Genomic DNA, 16108 nt, shown 5'->3' on the forward strand with positions numbered 1-16108 from the left:
ACAGTCGGCAACCCCGGTGGTATATTCAAGAGGGCCAATCGTACTGCTTTTAAATTATTGGAGTCAGCACCTTTAATTTCAGTCATTTACATTTCTGTTGAGAGCCGGTGGACGGCATTGTCTTTACTTTTTCGAGTACTCACGGTGGGCCTTCTCCGACAGCCCTATGGGTGTATCACGGGATGGAGTTCGCGGCTCGTACCCGGAGTATACGGACACTGTGGCTGTAGTAGCACTAAAACCAATGACTTAGTAATGTTGCTTAGGTAGATGTGAATTAAAATGTATTGCATAGCATGTAGTGCATATGATGTGTTTTATTGTGTGGACTGCTGAGTGGTCCATCTTACCACTTACTGAGCTAGTGAGCTCATCCCACGGGTACCCCTTTTTTTAGATGATTTAGCAGGTCATACATCTGAGGAGCACGAGGTGGGTCCCACAGTCGAGTTCCCTGAAGAGGACTGGTGGGCCCCTGAGGAGTTAGAGCACGACACTGACTGCTCGTGCGACAGTTGTGCTATGGGACAGTAGTTCTGAGGCCGAGCTAAGCTCCACTTCTGAGGCCGAGCTGAGCTCTACCATGTGATGCCGAGCTGGGCTCAACCCTTGATGCCGAGCTGAGCTCCAGCCTTTGATACCGAGCCGAGCTGTGTACTCTGATTTTTTTTATGGATTCCTTTATATACTTGATATGTGAATTGTATTTTTATTGTGTAAATATCATGCCTTCGGGCCCACATGTATATAACTATTGTATCACAATTCGGGTATCAAGTATTATGGGATTTCGGGTATCAAGTATTATGGGATTATTCACAGGTAAAACTTAGGGCCCGTTTGATAACGTATCAAGAAACGCGTTTCTATTTCCAGAAACAGCAGAAACAGAGCAAAAAACGTTTGATAAAACTGTTTCGTTTCACTTATTTTTAGAAATAGAAATAGAAATTTTTACTTATTTATGATTCAAGAAACGACCCAGTAAAACAAGTTCAACTTGTTTCGCCGTTTCTGGAAACGACTTGTGGCAATTCTTTCACTGATTACCATCGACTTCTAAAAACATGACTTATCAAACACTTTCAATTCCGTTTCTGTTTCTAGAAACGGAAATTTATGTTTCTACCGTTTCTTGAAACAGAAATGGCAGAAACGTTATCAAACGGGTCCTTAGTCTTCCGCTGATCTGATGAGCTTATATTAGTTGTGAGTATGCTGTGATGGAATACAGTATCAGATGATCCTGACAGGTTTGGGTTAACCGGTGTTAACCCGGTCACTGGCCCGGTTCAGTGAGAACGGGGTGTGACATTACCTCTCTCTTTCTTCCGGGCCTTCTTATATAGCTCTTAGGGTTTGGGGTTTTCCCTTTCCTCGTCGGAGTCTTCCTCGAGTCTACCTCCTTCTCTTTTAGAGTCCTACTCCAATACGTCCTACTCCTTTGTGGGGGATATTCTCTTCATGCGGTTGACGTGGTAGAGTCCCGGCAGCCTCTATTAGGTGGGTGACACGTGTCCAAGTGGGCGACGCGTGTCCTTACCCTACTGGACAGTCAATTTGGCCGTATCAGATCCCAAAATTGTTTGAAAATCCTGTTTTGTTTCACCTGTTTCTTGAAACATAAATTAAAATTTATGGGTACTTGTGTTTCAAGAAATGGGTTTGACGAAACAAGTTAAACTTGTTTTTTTACTCCTTGAAACAATTGGAAGGGGAAAAAAGGGGGAGATAGCTCGATAAAAAACTCGACTCCCAGCTTTTTCAAGAAAGTTACTTGCAAAAGCTTGTCTCCTCTCATTGTCATGCAAGTTTCTCCTCCATTGAATCGCACAATCCTCCTCCTCTAAGCTCACAAGTCTCGCAAGACACTATCTCATCGTCTCTGCATCTCCAACTCTTCTCATCTTAAAGATCTACAATGATCTAAAGAAGGTGAAGAAGCCCATCTCGCCTGGAGGTCTGCTCTCTGGTTTTCTCAAATCTCTATTAACCACAAGTAACCAATGAAAGCAAAGATCTATTCTTCTTCTTCTTCTTCAGTTGGAGGCGACGGCGATGAGAGAAAATCAAAATTGGAAAGAAAATGAAGAAAAATATTATTTGTTTAATTACTAATTTGGGGGTTTAAAACAGAGAATAAAAATTGTTAATAACTTTTTTTCCCGTTTAATTTACTTATATTTGGTTCCCAATTAAGTAATTGAAAGTGAATTATTAGTTGTTCCCTTCTTTGTTTATTTGATTGAAAGCTACAAGTGAATATTTGCGACAAGAAATAAATCCTAATTTTAGGACGACGGACCCTTCTAATCCAATTCCATATAATGTCTTTTTCAGGAGCTAGAGGAAATGCATCTCAGGTACACCAATTAGTAGGGATGAGAGGATTAATGCAATGACAACAATATCTTCTAATCCAAGATGCTGAACAACAAAGTTTGATTTTAGTAAAACACTATCATTATGGGAATGTACACACGGTAGAAAAATTACGTCCATCCCCTTAAGATTTCATCGAATCAAATGAAATAAGCAAGAGCCATATATGAGTATAAAGCAGGAACGAGGGAGAGAAGATGGAAGTCGAATAAGCAATGGAGATTCGCGATTGTGTTCACAAGTAAAATGGGAAAAGTAGAAGTCGAAAAAGACGAAGGGGAAGACAAAGTTAGGCAGAAGAAGTGTCCTGCTCCAATGACTGCAAGAAATGTTTTTAGAAACAGGTTTATCAAACATTTTTTTTAGCAAAAAAAAAAACCTGTTTCTAAAAATAGAAACAAAAAAATTTATTTTTATTATTTCTAGGCATAGAAACAGCAGAAACATTATCAAACATGCCCAAAGTACAAGGTATCAGTGTGTACTTGTCTCTCACAACCTATCTTCTCCCCCTCTTCTTTATGTATTATTCTAATTTTATCGGATATCTCCAAAGATACTTACTCCCCCTCTTCTTTCTCATCACTAAATATGTGTACACTTTCTACTAAGAAAAAATCTATCCAAAAAAAAAAAAAATTCTACTAAGAAGAAAAATATGTGGACGCCCTTTTCTCTATTCATTAAATATACCATTTTACTGCCCAATACTATTGGGCACATGAGGTATGGCAATATAATCTGACACCATGTAGTTTACTATCTATTTTTTTTTTTTTTGTTAGTTCATGATTTTCTCCATTTTGGCCACCTAAAATTGGTAAAATATTGAAATTGTGTTTTTTTTTTTTCTCTAATCCGGTACTAAAAGTTATTTGTATAATAATTCGTTTCAGTTTCAAATTTGGTGGAGTTGGGGCTATTTCTCTAAAATAGCATGACATTTTTTTTATGGGATCATTAATGATAAGGAACTTCACAATCAACTTGATATTTCTGTTTTTTATTTTGTTTTTTGCAACAGAAATATCTGTCTAGAAAAATGTTGCAATTGACCCCTTAGAGACGAAAAAGTTTATTCTCTAAAATTATGCGACGTCAATTGTAACGACAAATGTGTGACGGAAATTTTTACTATTTCTAAAGGGTAATAGTTACAATATTTTGATATTTGGGATAAAAAATTTGCATCTCAAAAACCCATTTTTCTTGTAGTGTAAGAAAATTGATGATTGTTGTGTTATTACTCTCAATCCAAAGATACTGAACTTCAAGACAAATAGTTAGATATAAATAATGACGTGTATCGTAAAAGCTTCTGCCACCAATGCATAAGAGATGCTGGCCGGCTTATGCAAGAAGCCTTGAATGAACCAACCGTTATGATCTCTAAAGACTCCAACTGGATTCATCAACATTTTCTTTGACCATAAAACATGGTGATGCCGACTTAGCGGAAGATGAACAATTGTGGAAGGGTTATGGTCAATAGATGGTACAATGAGAGATAGTTAAGAGGAGAGAGATAGGAGTTACTGACAAAATCATCGATTAAACAAGAGAATTGATCCCATGGCCTCTTGGACAACCATCTCACCATCCAACCTTTTCTTTAATTTACTTCTTGACCTATATCTGGTTTAAAACGATTGCTCTCATGTCTCTGTGTACAATCTACTAAGCCTATAATACTCTTCATTATATGATAAAAGCAAAGATCACGAAGATTAGGACAGTGGCATGTAAGGATGTTGATGACTTCGTAACTAACTTTGGTTTTTGATACAATCTTTCCTTTTTTCATTGAAAAAAAAAAAAATCCCAACTCTCCAACCATAATTGAGATGTGTTGACGGGAACCTAATCATTTAGTGGAAGATAGATCGAATTGGGATCTCTTACATATGAAATTCCTTTACAAAAATTAACTACATGTGAATGAAAATGTTTACCTTAAAACAACAATCAAAGTTCTCCTCTTCCAGACAATAGTTCTGTTGTACTTGAGCAACCGTAGAGATTGATCTCAACATTTTGAAACTATGATCCACGTTCAATTGGAGAATAGAAATGCACCATTAAAATTTAAGGTTTCATACATCCTACTTTTCTTCACACACACTCACATTCACAAAGGAGAGAAGGGAGGAAGAGAGAATAATCATAGATTAAACCCAATAAAATTTGAACCGTTGAAAAGCTTCCTTCTCATTTTACACGAGACTGTCTACAGCAGGTCATCCTTAGTAAACCACATCCAACTCTTCTTCAATATCTCCGAATTTATCCCACAAAATCCTGTGCTTTGGTAACTCTAATATCTTGTCAATTGACTAAAATCTTTTTCTCTATGTTTTCTTCTTCACAATCACAGGAATAGAAGCACAAACGTAAAGAATGAGAGACAAACAATGAGATTTATTATTATTATGTATTGAGTTTGAGACAGATAAGTGGGAGTAAAACACAAAGAGAGGATGTTGGCAAGCTATAGTCCTCCAATCCCTGTATATGTGAGTATGAGGTTTCTTCTTTTCTTTGAAGACGCCCAAGCGCGGCCAAGCCCCATTCGATGGGTTGTTGCCGATTGTTTGTTGCTAAACAGTTGCTATATAGAACTACAATCAATCCCAGCTTGTCAATGGGTCGGTTGCCTCTTGACTGACCCATCATGATTTGAGACCGGATCAAGTTCATGTACAATAACAAATCCACGGACCAGGGACGTACAAGATAGTTCTCGTACCTGAACCTGATTCGGATTCGATTTAATTTGCATTTCCCTGCTCTTGCTAAACGATTTCTTTCTTAACTCGTCAATAGTTATTCTTTGAGAGTTCAACTTGAATTCAATAGTTCCTAGAGTATTTACAATAGATGATGAAGAAGAAGAAGCATTGGGGACGACCTGGTGCTTCTATGCAGCTATGAGCCTATGACTCCCTTGATTTGAATTGAAATGCAGGCAAAAAAGTGTATATGCCATTGAAACTTAATATCTCCCCTCTTCTCACACATGTGAGAAAAGAAAAGATGAATAAGCGGCCAGAGATGTTAGAAAACAGAACTAATTAACGTTATCAAAGACGAGAGCAAAAGATTTTCTAAGATTTTAAGACTTCCATTCATTCGTAGTTCTTAATGGGGCGGCAACTGAACCTAATTCACAAAAACCATATGTCACCATGAAAGCAAGTAATCGGTGATGATGTTCATATTTGTTGGATGGTTGGGATTAATTCAATTCCATGTATACAACTATTATTAAAGAAAGTGAAAATAAGTTTGCAGAACATATATTTTCCTACCACTCGCCCAACCCTAAAAGGGATTTTTTTTTTTTTAGTATATATATATAACAACCCTATAAGAGTTAGTTAAGCCTAAACATCAACAAAACCAGCTCAGTTTATTCAAATTAAATGTGTCAACTATATAGATCTCATCAAAGCCGACAAAAGTAGCGTAGAAGTAAAAAAAAAAAAGAGAAAAAAAAATTTACATTCACCACCCCTCACATTTGTCATAATTACATAATCCCCCTCGCATTTCGTTTTTTACATTTAAACAAAAAAAAAACTAGGGTATTAGTTTTTAAAATGGAAAAGACTTTTTCACCTGATTATGTCTTGAAATAAAAATCCTAAGTCTAAAGACCATTTTATCCTTATGACATCTTTAAACCTAAAATCCCTAAATCCCAAATCATAGGTTGCTGCATTTTCTGGCGAAGTGAATGGAAGTCGTCACCGGGGGTTTCTTGTTCTTCCAAATCTGCTGTGTTTGTTCTTCTTTAATCTCCTTTATGATCTCGTTTTTCTCTCAAATATGGAATACAGACCATTAGAACTCACAATGATATCTGCTAAAGACATCTTCAAACCTAAAATCCAATCTCTAATCTCCATAAATTTCATTGACGCAGAAGATTAATCCCCAATGAAATAGTGCAACCAACAAGCCCAAGCAACGCCAAGGCATAGAATCCCCTCTTCAAATCCACAAAACAGAAGAATAATAAGATGAAGAAGAAGGAAAGAAGCAATTCTTCTTAATTCTAGAAATCCAAAAAACCCCATTTGCAGAAAATCAAAAACTCAATTTAATTCGAATCTGGTAATTTATATTTGAAAGACTCACCCTCTCATACGTTTCTTGGGATCTCCAGATGCGTAGCCATTGAAGTGAAAGTATCGACCAATAATGTAAACAAAGCCAAGCCCAGCTGCAACCCCAGGGTATTGAAGCCCTCTAAGCAGAAGCAATGCAAAGAACATCGGCATCATCTCCAGCGAGTTCTGATGCCCTCTTTGAAACCCACCACCACCACCACCACCACCACCACCATCCAATTAAATCCTCAAAACCATGGTTTTAAGTATCGGTGCGTATCGTGCTGTATCGGCCGATACGTATCTGTATCGATAGGTATTGGCACGATACATACCGATACGCTACGGGGAATTTTGGACCTCGTTTTGTGTATCGGCATATCGTACGTATCGTATTGTGTCATACCGTATCGGTACCGATACGTACGATATTCTACGATACGAACTTTTGAAAATCTGAAAATTCCCGAGAGTATCCGTACCGTATCGGTACGTATCGAAGGTATCGTGCAGTATTGAACCGTATCGTACTGTATCGGTACGATACGATATGGCTACTTAAGTGTGAATTTTTTGTTGTTTGAAACAAACACTTCACATTCTCACCAATAGTTTTCTAGATTTTTTATATGTTATGTAAAAACAAGTGCTCTACAACTTCCATGGAAATTTTTGTTTTTTCTCAAAAATATATATATTTTTTAATTTTTTTATTCCGAAATTAATTAAAAAAAAATCCCCAAAATTTATTTTTTTTTAGAAAATTTAGTTCATTCAACTCTTAAAAATAATGTCATAACTTATAATTACTAAATACATGATTTCAAATAAAACCCACATTTTTTCCCCAAAAAAGTGAGGGTTTCAATTTTTTTTTTTATTTCTCAGATCTACTCAAATATATTGATCCACACTTTGTTGATTTTTTATATGTTCTTTAAAAACATTTAATCTACAACTTCTATAAAAAAAATTTAATTTTTCTACAATGAATGGGAGACCCACTACCATATATATTTCGACTGGGGTAAATATTGTGCCTATATTCGACAAATGCAGAATATCATCGTAGTTGCTCCTATTGAAGAAGAAGGTCCTAGCCAAGGATTTGAACCACCACGACACTCTTCACGGCACTCATCACAGTGGCAATGGCAATGAGGAAAAAAAAAACTGTAAGAAACTCAAACCTCATCATTTTGAACATTTTCAACTCAATATATTTGTTTATCAATACGATACCCTCTACTTAAGTATTTATGCATTCTACATATTATATATAGCTTTTTTTAACTATTTTTTTTTATGCAAAAGTATATAAAAATGTGTTCCCTATCCATTTATGTGTGTGTCTTTAGCGTATCTTAGCGTATCTCCGATACGATACGATACCCTCCGATACGTATCTTAATTTTGACTGATCGATACGGTGACCGATACCGATACTTTAATCCTTGCTCAAAACCCAATAAACAAAATCGAAAACCCACAAAAAAGAAATGAGATTTCAACCAAAAGATGGATCTTTTTTCTATAGAAATCGAACCTGAATGTAGTTGAAGAGATTGGCATCCTTGTTCTCTGATTCTAAGGGGTATAGGACTGGATAAAACACCTTATACTTGCCAAAAAATCATCAACCATTAAAGGGTTTTGCTTTGATTGATGAAATATAATAATTTTTCCTCTTTCGATTTTGAGAAATGAACAATTAATTACTTCTTCTAGGCTTTGCCGACTTGGGCTTCCGGCGTGGGTGTATAGACAAAAGTCTGAGGAATCGGATTGAATCAGATCAGTATCGATCTGTTTGATCTGATTCTTATTGAATCCGTCTTTTATTATTATTGATCTGATTCGTGTTTTCCTCACTTTGCCGGATTTCTTTTCATTTCACAGGAAAATATAGCGACTTACGATTTGGGGATTTAGGGATTTTAGGTTTGAAGATGTCACAAGGATAAAATGATCTTTTAAGATTTAGGATTTTTAGTTTTTTAAATTTAAATGTAAAAAACGAAATACGAGAAGGGATTATGTAATTAAGGCAAACACGAGGGATGATGAATGTAAATTTTCTAAATAAAAAAATTTAGCACATCACAGCAAAACACTGAAAAACTCTTGTCTTACACCTTGCTCTCCAAAAACGGTCTATCAGAGGTCATATGATAGTCAGTTAAGCCAATCTGATAAAAGACCGAACCAAATCTAGATTCTACATTTCTACCTAATAGTTTGGGTTTGGTTTGATCCATTACCAACCTGAAAATCGGACCGAAAGAATAGATTGGTTTGAACCGTTGTATGAACCGGCTTTAGCAGGTTTAATGACACCTGCAGAGGCACCATGAGAATGGGAACAAAGCTGAGAAGTTGACACAGAAGAAGAGGCAGACAAGGGGAGAAGATGGAGACCCAATCCGATGGAAGCGACGATATCGCATCCCTTATAGAGATGCGCCAACAACTCGAAGCTCGCATTGGAACCCGACGCCTAGCTCAGCAAGAACTCATCGCTTCTCTACAAACTCTCGCTCCCGACCTCGTTTCTTCTCTTGATCTTTCTCTCAAGGTAGTCTCTGCCTTCAATGGCCGCCAATACACTCCAACCCCAATCCCTAAACCCAAACCGAGCCCTAACCTTAACCCTATCCCTAAGACATCCCCGGAGAACAATCGCCCCATCACGCCTGAGACCCGCCCTCGTTATCGGTCGTCCGTCGAGCCCAAAACAACCGACCCCAAGAATCATGCTCCTGCTCCCTCCCCTGAAGCTGCTTCGACCGTATGTCGGTCGGATGGCGAGAAAATGGCCGTTGACAGCAATGGAAGCCCGCTGTCCGTCGTTCGTTCTATGGTTGCGGTTTGCCTATTGGAACGGGTACCCTTTACGCCCATAGATTCTTCTGCGGTGGTCAGGAAGCTAGAGAACGACCAGTCGGCAACCCCGGCTGAGAAGTCCGCTTTGTTTGAACTGGGTGGTGAATCTGGTTCCATACTGGCGGTTGAAATGGCTTTGAGGTCGATCGCCGACGATAATGGCGGTGTTGAATTGGAGGAGTTCGTCGTTAGCGGGAAAACGAGGGTTTTCGTTTTGGAAATTGACCGGAGCCGTCTTGTCAAGGAGTTGCCAGAAAGTTCTCAGCAGCAGCAACTGGAATTGAGTTCCGGTGATGGTAATCAAATTCAAGCGCCGGGGACAGGTGGAGCTGATAGGAATGGTGCGGTTTTTGGGATGGGAGGAGCAATGCCTAGGCCAATGCCGGATATGTGGCTTGGACCTGCCGAACCCCATCTATCTGGATTTCCGCCTGTGTTTCCGGCTGCCGGGTCTCCGATGATGGGGCCAAGGGGCGGGCCTAGATTGGGGATGATGGGACTCCCCAGGGGGTTGGGTGTTCCTCCCCTCCACAGACCACCTTCGGGGAGCCCAAATTCTGCCCCTTTGAAGCTGAGAACAGAAGAGGAGGACATGAAGGATCTTGAGGCGTTGTTGAATAAAAAATCCTTCAAGGAATTGCAGAAGTCGAAGACGGGAGAGGAGCTTTTGGACCTCATACACCGTCCCACTGCCAAGGAAACAGCCGTCGCGGCCAAGGTTTGGACTTCTGGCCGTCCTGTTGTAAATTTGCTTCCGCATTGCGATTGCTGAATTCTCAATTGTTCAAGTTATTCTGTGCTTGAATATTGAGTTAGTTACTTCAGTACCTTCTGTCTATTATGATCTTACAGGTTTAGTTACTTCAGTACCGTCTGTCTATTATGATCTTACAGGTTCTTTGCTTACTCATATAAGATGGAACATCCACGAAAAAAAAAAAAAATTGTTCCTTCCCCATCCCCAGTAAAAGTGCCCTGGTAGCTCAATAAGCCTTATCTTGATTAATTGGCGTTGGTTACAGGAATCCTATTCCACCAATGCGCTCCCATTTAAAGCCATAGCAGCTATAAAGTCTTAAGCACCATGTCCTTCCTCACCACTTCAATACAGGTCATCTTGGCCTTCTCTTTATCCTGTAACCACCTTCAGTTTGCATTGTATCACTCTTTCCAGTGGTGCACTAAGAAGAAAATGGTCATGGACTTTGCTTAATCCACTGATAAGAGCATCACTAGGTTGTATTTAATCATCTATCATTACTTCTTCCTTCTATCATATATGTAAAATTTATTGTGTGCATTCTTTAGCATCTAGGCCCTCAAATTTGGAAGAAGAAGAAAATAATCTCACAGAATCTGCTGATGCTCTATCTTATATCAACTGTCATCTTTGAATTTTGGTTTATGTTGGTCGATTTAAGTCCTTAACGAAGACTACATTTTTTTTAATGGGTATACCCAGTGCACAAGGCTCTTGCCACTTTGGGGTCTGGGGAGGTTCATATTTATGCAGCCATCCCCCCCCCCCTTTCACAGAAAGGCTGTTTCCGACTTGAACCCACGACCACTAGGTCACAATGGAGCAACGCTACCATTGTGCCAAAGTCCGCCCTCTATTTTTCTTCCTTTTTCCAAGCATTATTTAATATTGTTGTTTGTGCACTTTTGTTTCAGTTCAAAACCAAAGGTGGTTCTCAACTAAAGGAGTACTGCTCTGCTTTGACAAAAGAAGATTGCCGGCGTCAGTCTTCATCTTACATGGCATGTGAGAAGGTTAGTGAAGAGTAAGGCTTGCAAGTGTTGTTTATCGAGCTTTTTTTCTCCTTTTTTTCCCATGTAAGCATTTTTTTTTTCTTGGCATTTAAGTTTTCTTTGCTATTTGCTAGCACTCCTTGCTATTGGTATTGCCCCCCCCCCCCCAAAGGAGCAAAAAAAAAAAAAAAATTCTAAAGCCCACAGAAGAAAAAAAAAAAAAAAAATCTAATTTCAGTGTTTCTTGTTGCAGTATGTTGTTTTGCTTGAATTATTTGACTTGTTCAGGTTCATTTTCGGCGCATCATCGCTCTACATACTGATACCAATTTAGGGGATTGCTCATTTCTGGATACTTGCCGTCACATGAAGGTAGTGTTTTTTTCTACTGTTGCTTCTGATTATGTTTAACAAAGGATTTATACTAATTGATTATTCTGCGGACAGACATGCAAGTATGTTCACTATGAACTTGACCCAACACCAGATATGCCAGCCATGATGATGGGGACTAATGCTCTTCCACCTCCCAAACCATTAAAGCCTCAACGGGCTGAATATTGTTCAGAGGTAGAGCTTGGCGAGCCACAATGGATTAATTGTGACATCCGTAATTTTAGAATGGACATCTTGGGGCAGTTTGGAGTTATCATGGCAGATCCCCCATGGGATATTCATATGGAGTTGCCCTATGGAACGATGGCTGATGATGAAATGCGCAATCTCAATGTGCCTGCCCTTCAGACAGATGGTTTGATTTTTCTATGGGTCACTGGTCGTGCAATGGAGCTTGGACGAGAGTGGTATATGCTTAACTTTGACTATCTCGTTATCTAGCAAGTAGTATATAAATTGATTTTTATGGTTCTAACCAAAGCAATAAATGTTATTCGTGGTTTTGGTGGGTTTAATTGCTCCACCAAAAAATGCATTAAAATTGCGACAAATCAATGCTATAGAGTTAGAGTTAGACTTAGATTCATCTTCCTTTCTTTTCTTTCAAGTTTATTATAAAAAATTTGTAGTGCTTAGAAACTCAGTAATTGTACTTCCACTTCTGTTCAATAATATATCTTTTATCTTCCGAGTTCAAGTCTACCATTTATTTCTTACATTCCTAATTGAGAAGAAATCAAAGTCCTTGGAGCAATTGAGGCATGAGGGAACTCAGTATCGCCGTGGTTGGAAGTCAGATTATATTTTGAATTCTTGAGAAGGAATTCTGACACACCTGCACAAGAAGAATACGGTCCGCGTATTTCTACAAGTTGAAAGGGAATTGTAGCCAACACTTTCTTAATAATTGAGTTTACTTAGGATTTTACCAGATGTTACCAACAACTTCGGAGGTTTCCTTTTCTATTTGTATAATTTTTCATTATTGATCAAGTCACTTTATGACAGCCACCTCAGCCAATCAGTGGGGAGGTTTAGGAATTTATTACTTTTTATTTCTGTTTTCGGCATTATAAAGTAATGTAAAGTCCTGGTGTTCTCCCTACGATTTGATGAATTAAATTTTCTTGATTTAGTTTGGAGGTTATTCTTCTCTCTTCTCCCTCTTCCTCTCCTTTTCTTCCATCAATTTGACCGACTGCAGCAGATACATCCACCGATCTGCATCAAATACTCTATTCGTATAGTTATCACAAGCTAATATTTAATATAAGGGGTTGCTGTCCTCAACCCAAAAAAGAAGAGAATGGTATTCATTCAGATGATGAGCAAGTAGAACATTTTATTCATTGTGATGTTTAAATGGAAAATTGATTAGATAATATCTTACAATGGTCATAAAGTTCATTTAAGCTCATTTCACATGTCAATTTTCTTGTTTCAGTTTGGAACTCTGGGGATACAAGCGTGTGGAGGAGATCATTTGGGTGAAAACCAATCAACTTCAGCGAATTATCAGAACAGGACGTACAGGACATTGGCTCAATCACAGTAAGGAACATTGTCTTGTTGGCATAAAGGGGGATCCAGAAGTAAACCGGAATATTGATACGGATGTCATTGTTGCGGAGGTTCGAGAGACGAGCCGTAAACCAGATGAGGCAACCAGGATTCTCATCCCATTCTGTTTCAATCACCGTTTTCCCTAGCATCTTTGGGATTACAAGTGTCTCTTCACTCTTTTTTCTTATGTTCTTCCCATTTTGTTGATTTAGGAGGCTACTGCTAATGCATATATTAAAGCCATTATCTTGTTATCATTGTTATCTGTTGATAGTGATCCTTGCTATGAACTGTCTTGACCTGTGATGCAAGCTGAAGCGATATGCATGGCATCTTGCAGATGTACCCTATGCTTGAGAGGATAAGTCCAAGGACAAGAAAGCTGGAATTGTTTGCACGAATGCACAACACACATGCAGGGTATGTTACGAGTTTCTGATTTCTGTTTCCGGGTTTCACAATTGTAGCTTAGTAGACATTGTTTAGGGTAACCAGAATGAGAAGAAATGTGGGATGTGATTTTGTCTAATCGTAATGTCTGCCTCCTGAAATCCTGTCGACCAGGTGGATGTCTCTTGGTAATCAATTGAGTGGAGTTCGGTTGGTTGATGAAGGGCTCCGAGCAAGGTTTAAGGCTGCTTACCCAGATGTGGAGGTGCAACCAGCATCCCCTCCTAGGAGTTCTGCAATGGAATTAGACTCGACTACTAGTCAATTGAGGAGCCCATTTGCAGGAGTGGAATCAAGGTCCACACTTCGATATGCAGAGCCCTCTGGCCCAGAAGCCTTTACCTCTGGAGAGAAGTCAATGTCCACGGATGTTTGCATGGTTGGTTTAATTTAATGCATGGTGTTGTTATTACCTCATGATCACCTCATGATCTTTTTTTCTTCCTGAAGTTGTGAATCGATGGTCATTTTTCTTCCCTAGGTTATACCTCTGCAACTCCTAATATCTTAACAGCATCAAGAGTTCTCAGTCTCACTTTCTATCTTTATGTAATGTTCTTACCCAAAAAAAAAAAAAATATGGTAGATGTAATGTTGAGATCCATATGGACATGATGTTGAGATGCATGTGGAGTCCTCTCCTGTGGACCCCACCCATGTATATCTTTGTCTGCTATTTGGAAAGAAAACAGGAACTAAAGTTTTACCAAAAATCAAAGGAAGAAAAAGTTCAACAAATTGGTGAGGAAGAAGGATGTTTTGAAATGTTAAACTCATTGCTTGGGTCTATGTAACTTGGGGAAAGGGCAAGGTCGATTCCCTTCATCTGTTGGTCATTTTGTACAATTAAGCAAGAAAGCTGTACCCATTATTCAAGTAATTGGAATCGGCCTCTGTGGATTCTGATTTCTATTCAGCCGGAATCAATCAAAAACAGGCGACTGAAATCGGAGGAAGTGGCGATCCAATTCCCTAAAAACTCTGGTGTACCCAATTTAGAGATGATAAGCAACAGTGGTTCAATACTTCAATCAGAAGAAAAATGGTTTTAGGAATCAATGTCGGATTGTGTATCGGCTGGTCAATAGCGATACCATGAACTAAAACCCTGAGAAGAAACCTGCAAGAAAATATGAAATCTAAATTCAAATAATTTTTGTGCTTAACCCAAATGGACCAATGTGCAAAGATCCATCTAGCTTTAAGAATTATCAATAGAAATGTTTAAACCTTCTTCTTTCCCCCCAATTAAAATGATAATTGTTCTGGGTCCAGTTGATTTTTACCTGGATTGTTGTTGGTAGATACTACAGGAACCTGGATTACCAAAAGGAAAATTCACTCCCCCTAACTGGAAAACCAGCAATAGCTGCAAATATCATCTTTATTCTACTAAGAGGAAAGAATGCAAATGGCATTAATCTCTCAGAAATATAAACAGTTTCAGAGAAAAGAATTCATCTTTATTCTCTTTACATCTTGAAAACAATACCAATTTCTCAATCTCATATATAAAACAAACTAAATCTCACAAAACAGTAATGACTTCAATAATTAACCGGGAAAATAAATAAATTTCACCAGAGATCCCATCCGTAGTTATTCTCTGTTCCCAGTTTGTAATGATCTCGAAGTAGCTCTGAGGCAATCATTCAGATGATTCAGATCCGGGTACCAAAAATTTTGATACTGCCACTGATAATCATAAAGATCGTCGTCCCGAACACGGCAGCTAAAATGGTTGTAGAGAGGCTCTGCAGAGGTAAAGAAGAAGATGCAGTCGGGATAGACCCAAATACAGTAGGGTAAGAAGGTGAAGTATCTGGCAATGCGGTTGGTGCGTAAGAAGGAGGAAGCGCAGACCCATTTGCGAAAAGAACTGAAATTTGAAGCTTCTGTGATTTCTCGCAGTTCCCTGGCACTCCACTGGTGAAGTAGAATCTACCGGGTGAAGTGATGTTAAACAAGGAATTGCCATCGTTCATGTATAAGATGGGGTCTTTAAGGTTGCAGGCATTGAAAGCTTGATCCGTGACTTGGATCACTGAATCTTGACTTGGTGGGTAGAGGAACACTGCAGGGAGAGAGATCAATTTTTTTTCAAAACCCAGAATGAAGAAATGGATTTCCAAACTTTTTATAAAATTCCTTTTAGATCAAGTATCGAAAATGAGAATGAGGAAGATTTCAGAGAGGGAAACTTACAGAGAGAATCTCCAACCTTAAGCTGGTGGTATTTGGACCAGTAGGTGTAGACATGTGGATTGGCTGAACTGGGTGACCCCCAAGCATGTAAATCACCTACCTTGAACTGATAGCAAAAGACATTGCTTTGCAACAGCAAAAGAAATTGAACTGCACAGAAAATATTGCATCTTGAAGAGCTAAGATTGGCCATCTCTCTCTCTCTCTCTCTCTCTCTCTCTCAAATAGTTTTGAGTGATACAGGAAACCTTAGTGGCTCGAAGACTGTTGGCCTGAGACAGGGATAACTGGGAAGAAGGGTAAGTTAAAAGGACAGAGTTATCTGAATACCCATTTTCTTTAAAGGAATTACATGATCCCCCCAC

The 16108-nt window shown here is 38.7% G+C and overlaps 2 protein-coding genes across 4 annotated transcripts; one reads left to right on the top strand and one right to left on the bottom strand.

Annotated features, from left to right (window-relative positions):
- The first annotated feature begins 8840 nt into the window (after nucleotides 1-8840).
- On the top strand, nucleotides 8841-14142 carry LOC122084152 (N6-adenosine-methyltransferase MT-A70-like). Of its 3 annotated transcripts, none has more exons than XR_006141842.1 (7): nucleotides 8841-10095; nucleotides 11052-11150; nucleotides 11418-11501; nucleotides 11577-11932; nucleotides 12970-13076; nucleotides 13429-13508; nucleotides 13653-13794. XR_006141842.1 is itself a non-coding variant. In XM_042652233.1 (7 exons), exons 1-7 carry the CDS (start codon nucleotides 8905-8907, stop codon nucleotides 13930-13932), a joined length of 2307 nt encoding a protein of 768 aa, XP_042508167.1. In that variant the 5' UTR covers nucleotides 8842-8904; the 3' UTR covers nucleotides 13933-14142. The 3 variants fall into 3 exon arrangements, 2 of the variants coding, with proteins under 2 accessions (XP_042508168.1, XP_042508167.1); XM_042652233.1 differs by having other exon boundaries at nucleotides 8842-10095; nucleotides 12970-13186; nucleotides 13653-14142; XM_042652234.1 differs by lacking the exon at nucleotides 13653-13794 and having other exon boundaries at nucleotides 12970-13251.
- Nucleotides 14143-14904: 762 nt separating this feature from the next.
- On the bottom strand, nucleotides 14905-16108 carry LOC122084153 (mavicyanin-like). The gene is made up of 2 exons (XM_042652235.1): nucleotides 15744-16108; nucleotides 14905-15612 (listed from the first exon to the last, which is right to left on the bottom strand). Exons 1-2 carry the CDS (start codon nucleotides 15934-15936, stop codon nucleotides 15200-15202), a joined length of 606 nt encoding a protein of 201 aa, XP_042508169.1. The 5' UTR covers nucleotides 15937-16108; the 3' UTR covers nucleotides 14905-15199.

Source organism: Macadamia integrifolia, chromosome 7 (assembly GCF_013358625.1).
Source record: "Macadamia integrifolia cultivar HAES 741 chromosome 7, SCU_Mint_v3, whole genome shotgun sequence".
Taxonomy (NCBI): Eukaryota; Viridiplantae; Streptophyta; class Magnoliopsida; order Proteales; family Proteaceae; genus Macadamia; species Macadamia integrifolia.

Coding starts and splice junctions, on each gene's coding strand:
- LOC122084152 (XM_042652233.1), top strand. CDS start 8,905: ATGGAGACCCAATCCGATGGAAGCGACGATATCGCATCCCTTATAGAG. Junction 10,096..11,051: donor AAACAGCCGTCGCGGCCAAG/GTTTGGACTTCT, acceptor CTTTTGTTTCAG/TTCAAAACCAAAGGTGGTTC. Junction 11,151..11,417: donor CTTACATGGCATGTGAGAAG/GTTAGTGAAGAG, acceptor TGACTTGTTCAG/GTTCATTTTCGGCGCATCAT.
- LOC122084153 (XM_042652235.1), bottom strand. CDS start 15,936: ATGGCCAATCTTAGCTCTTCAAGATGCAATATTTTCTGTGCAGTTCAA. Junction 15,613..15,743: donor TAAGGTTGGAGATTCTCTCT/GTAAGTTTCCCT, acceptor CTCTCCCTGCAG/TGTTCCTCTACCCACCAAGT.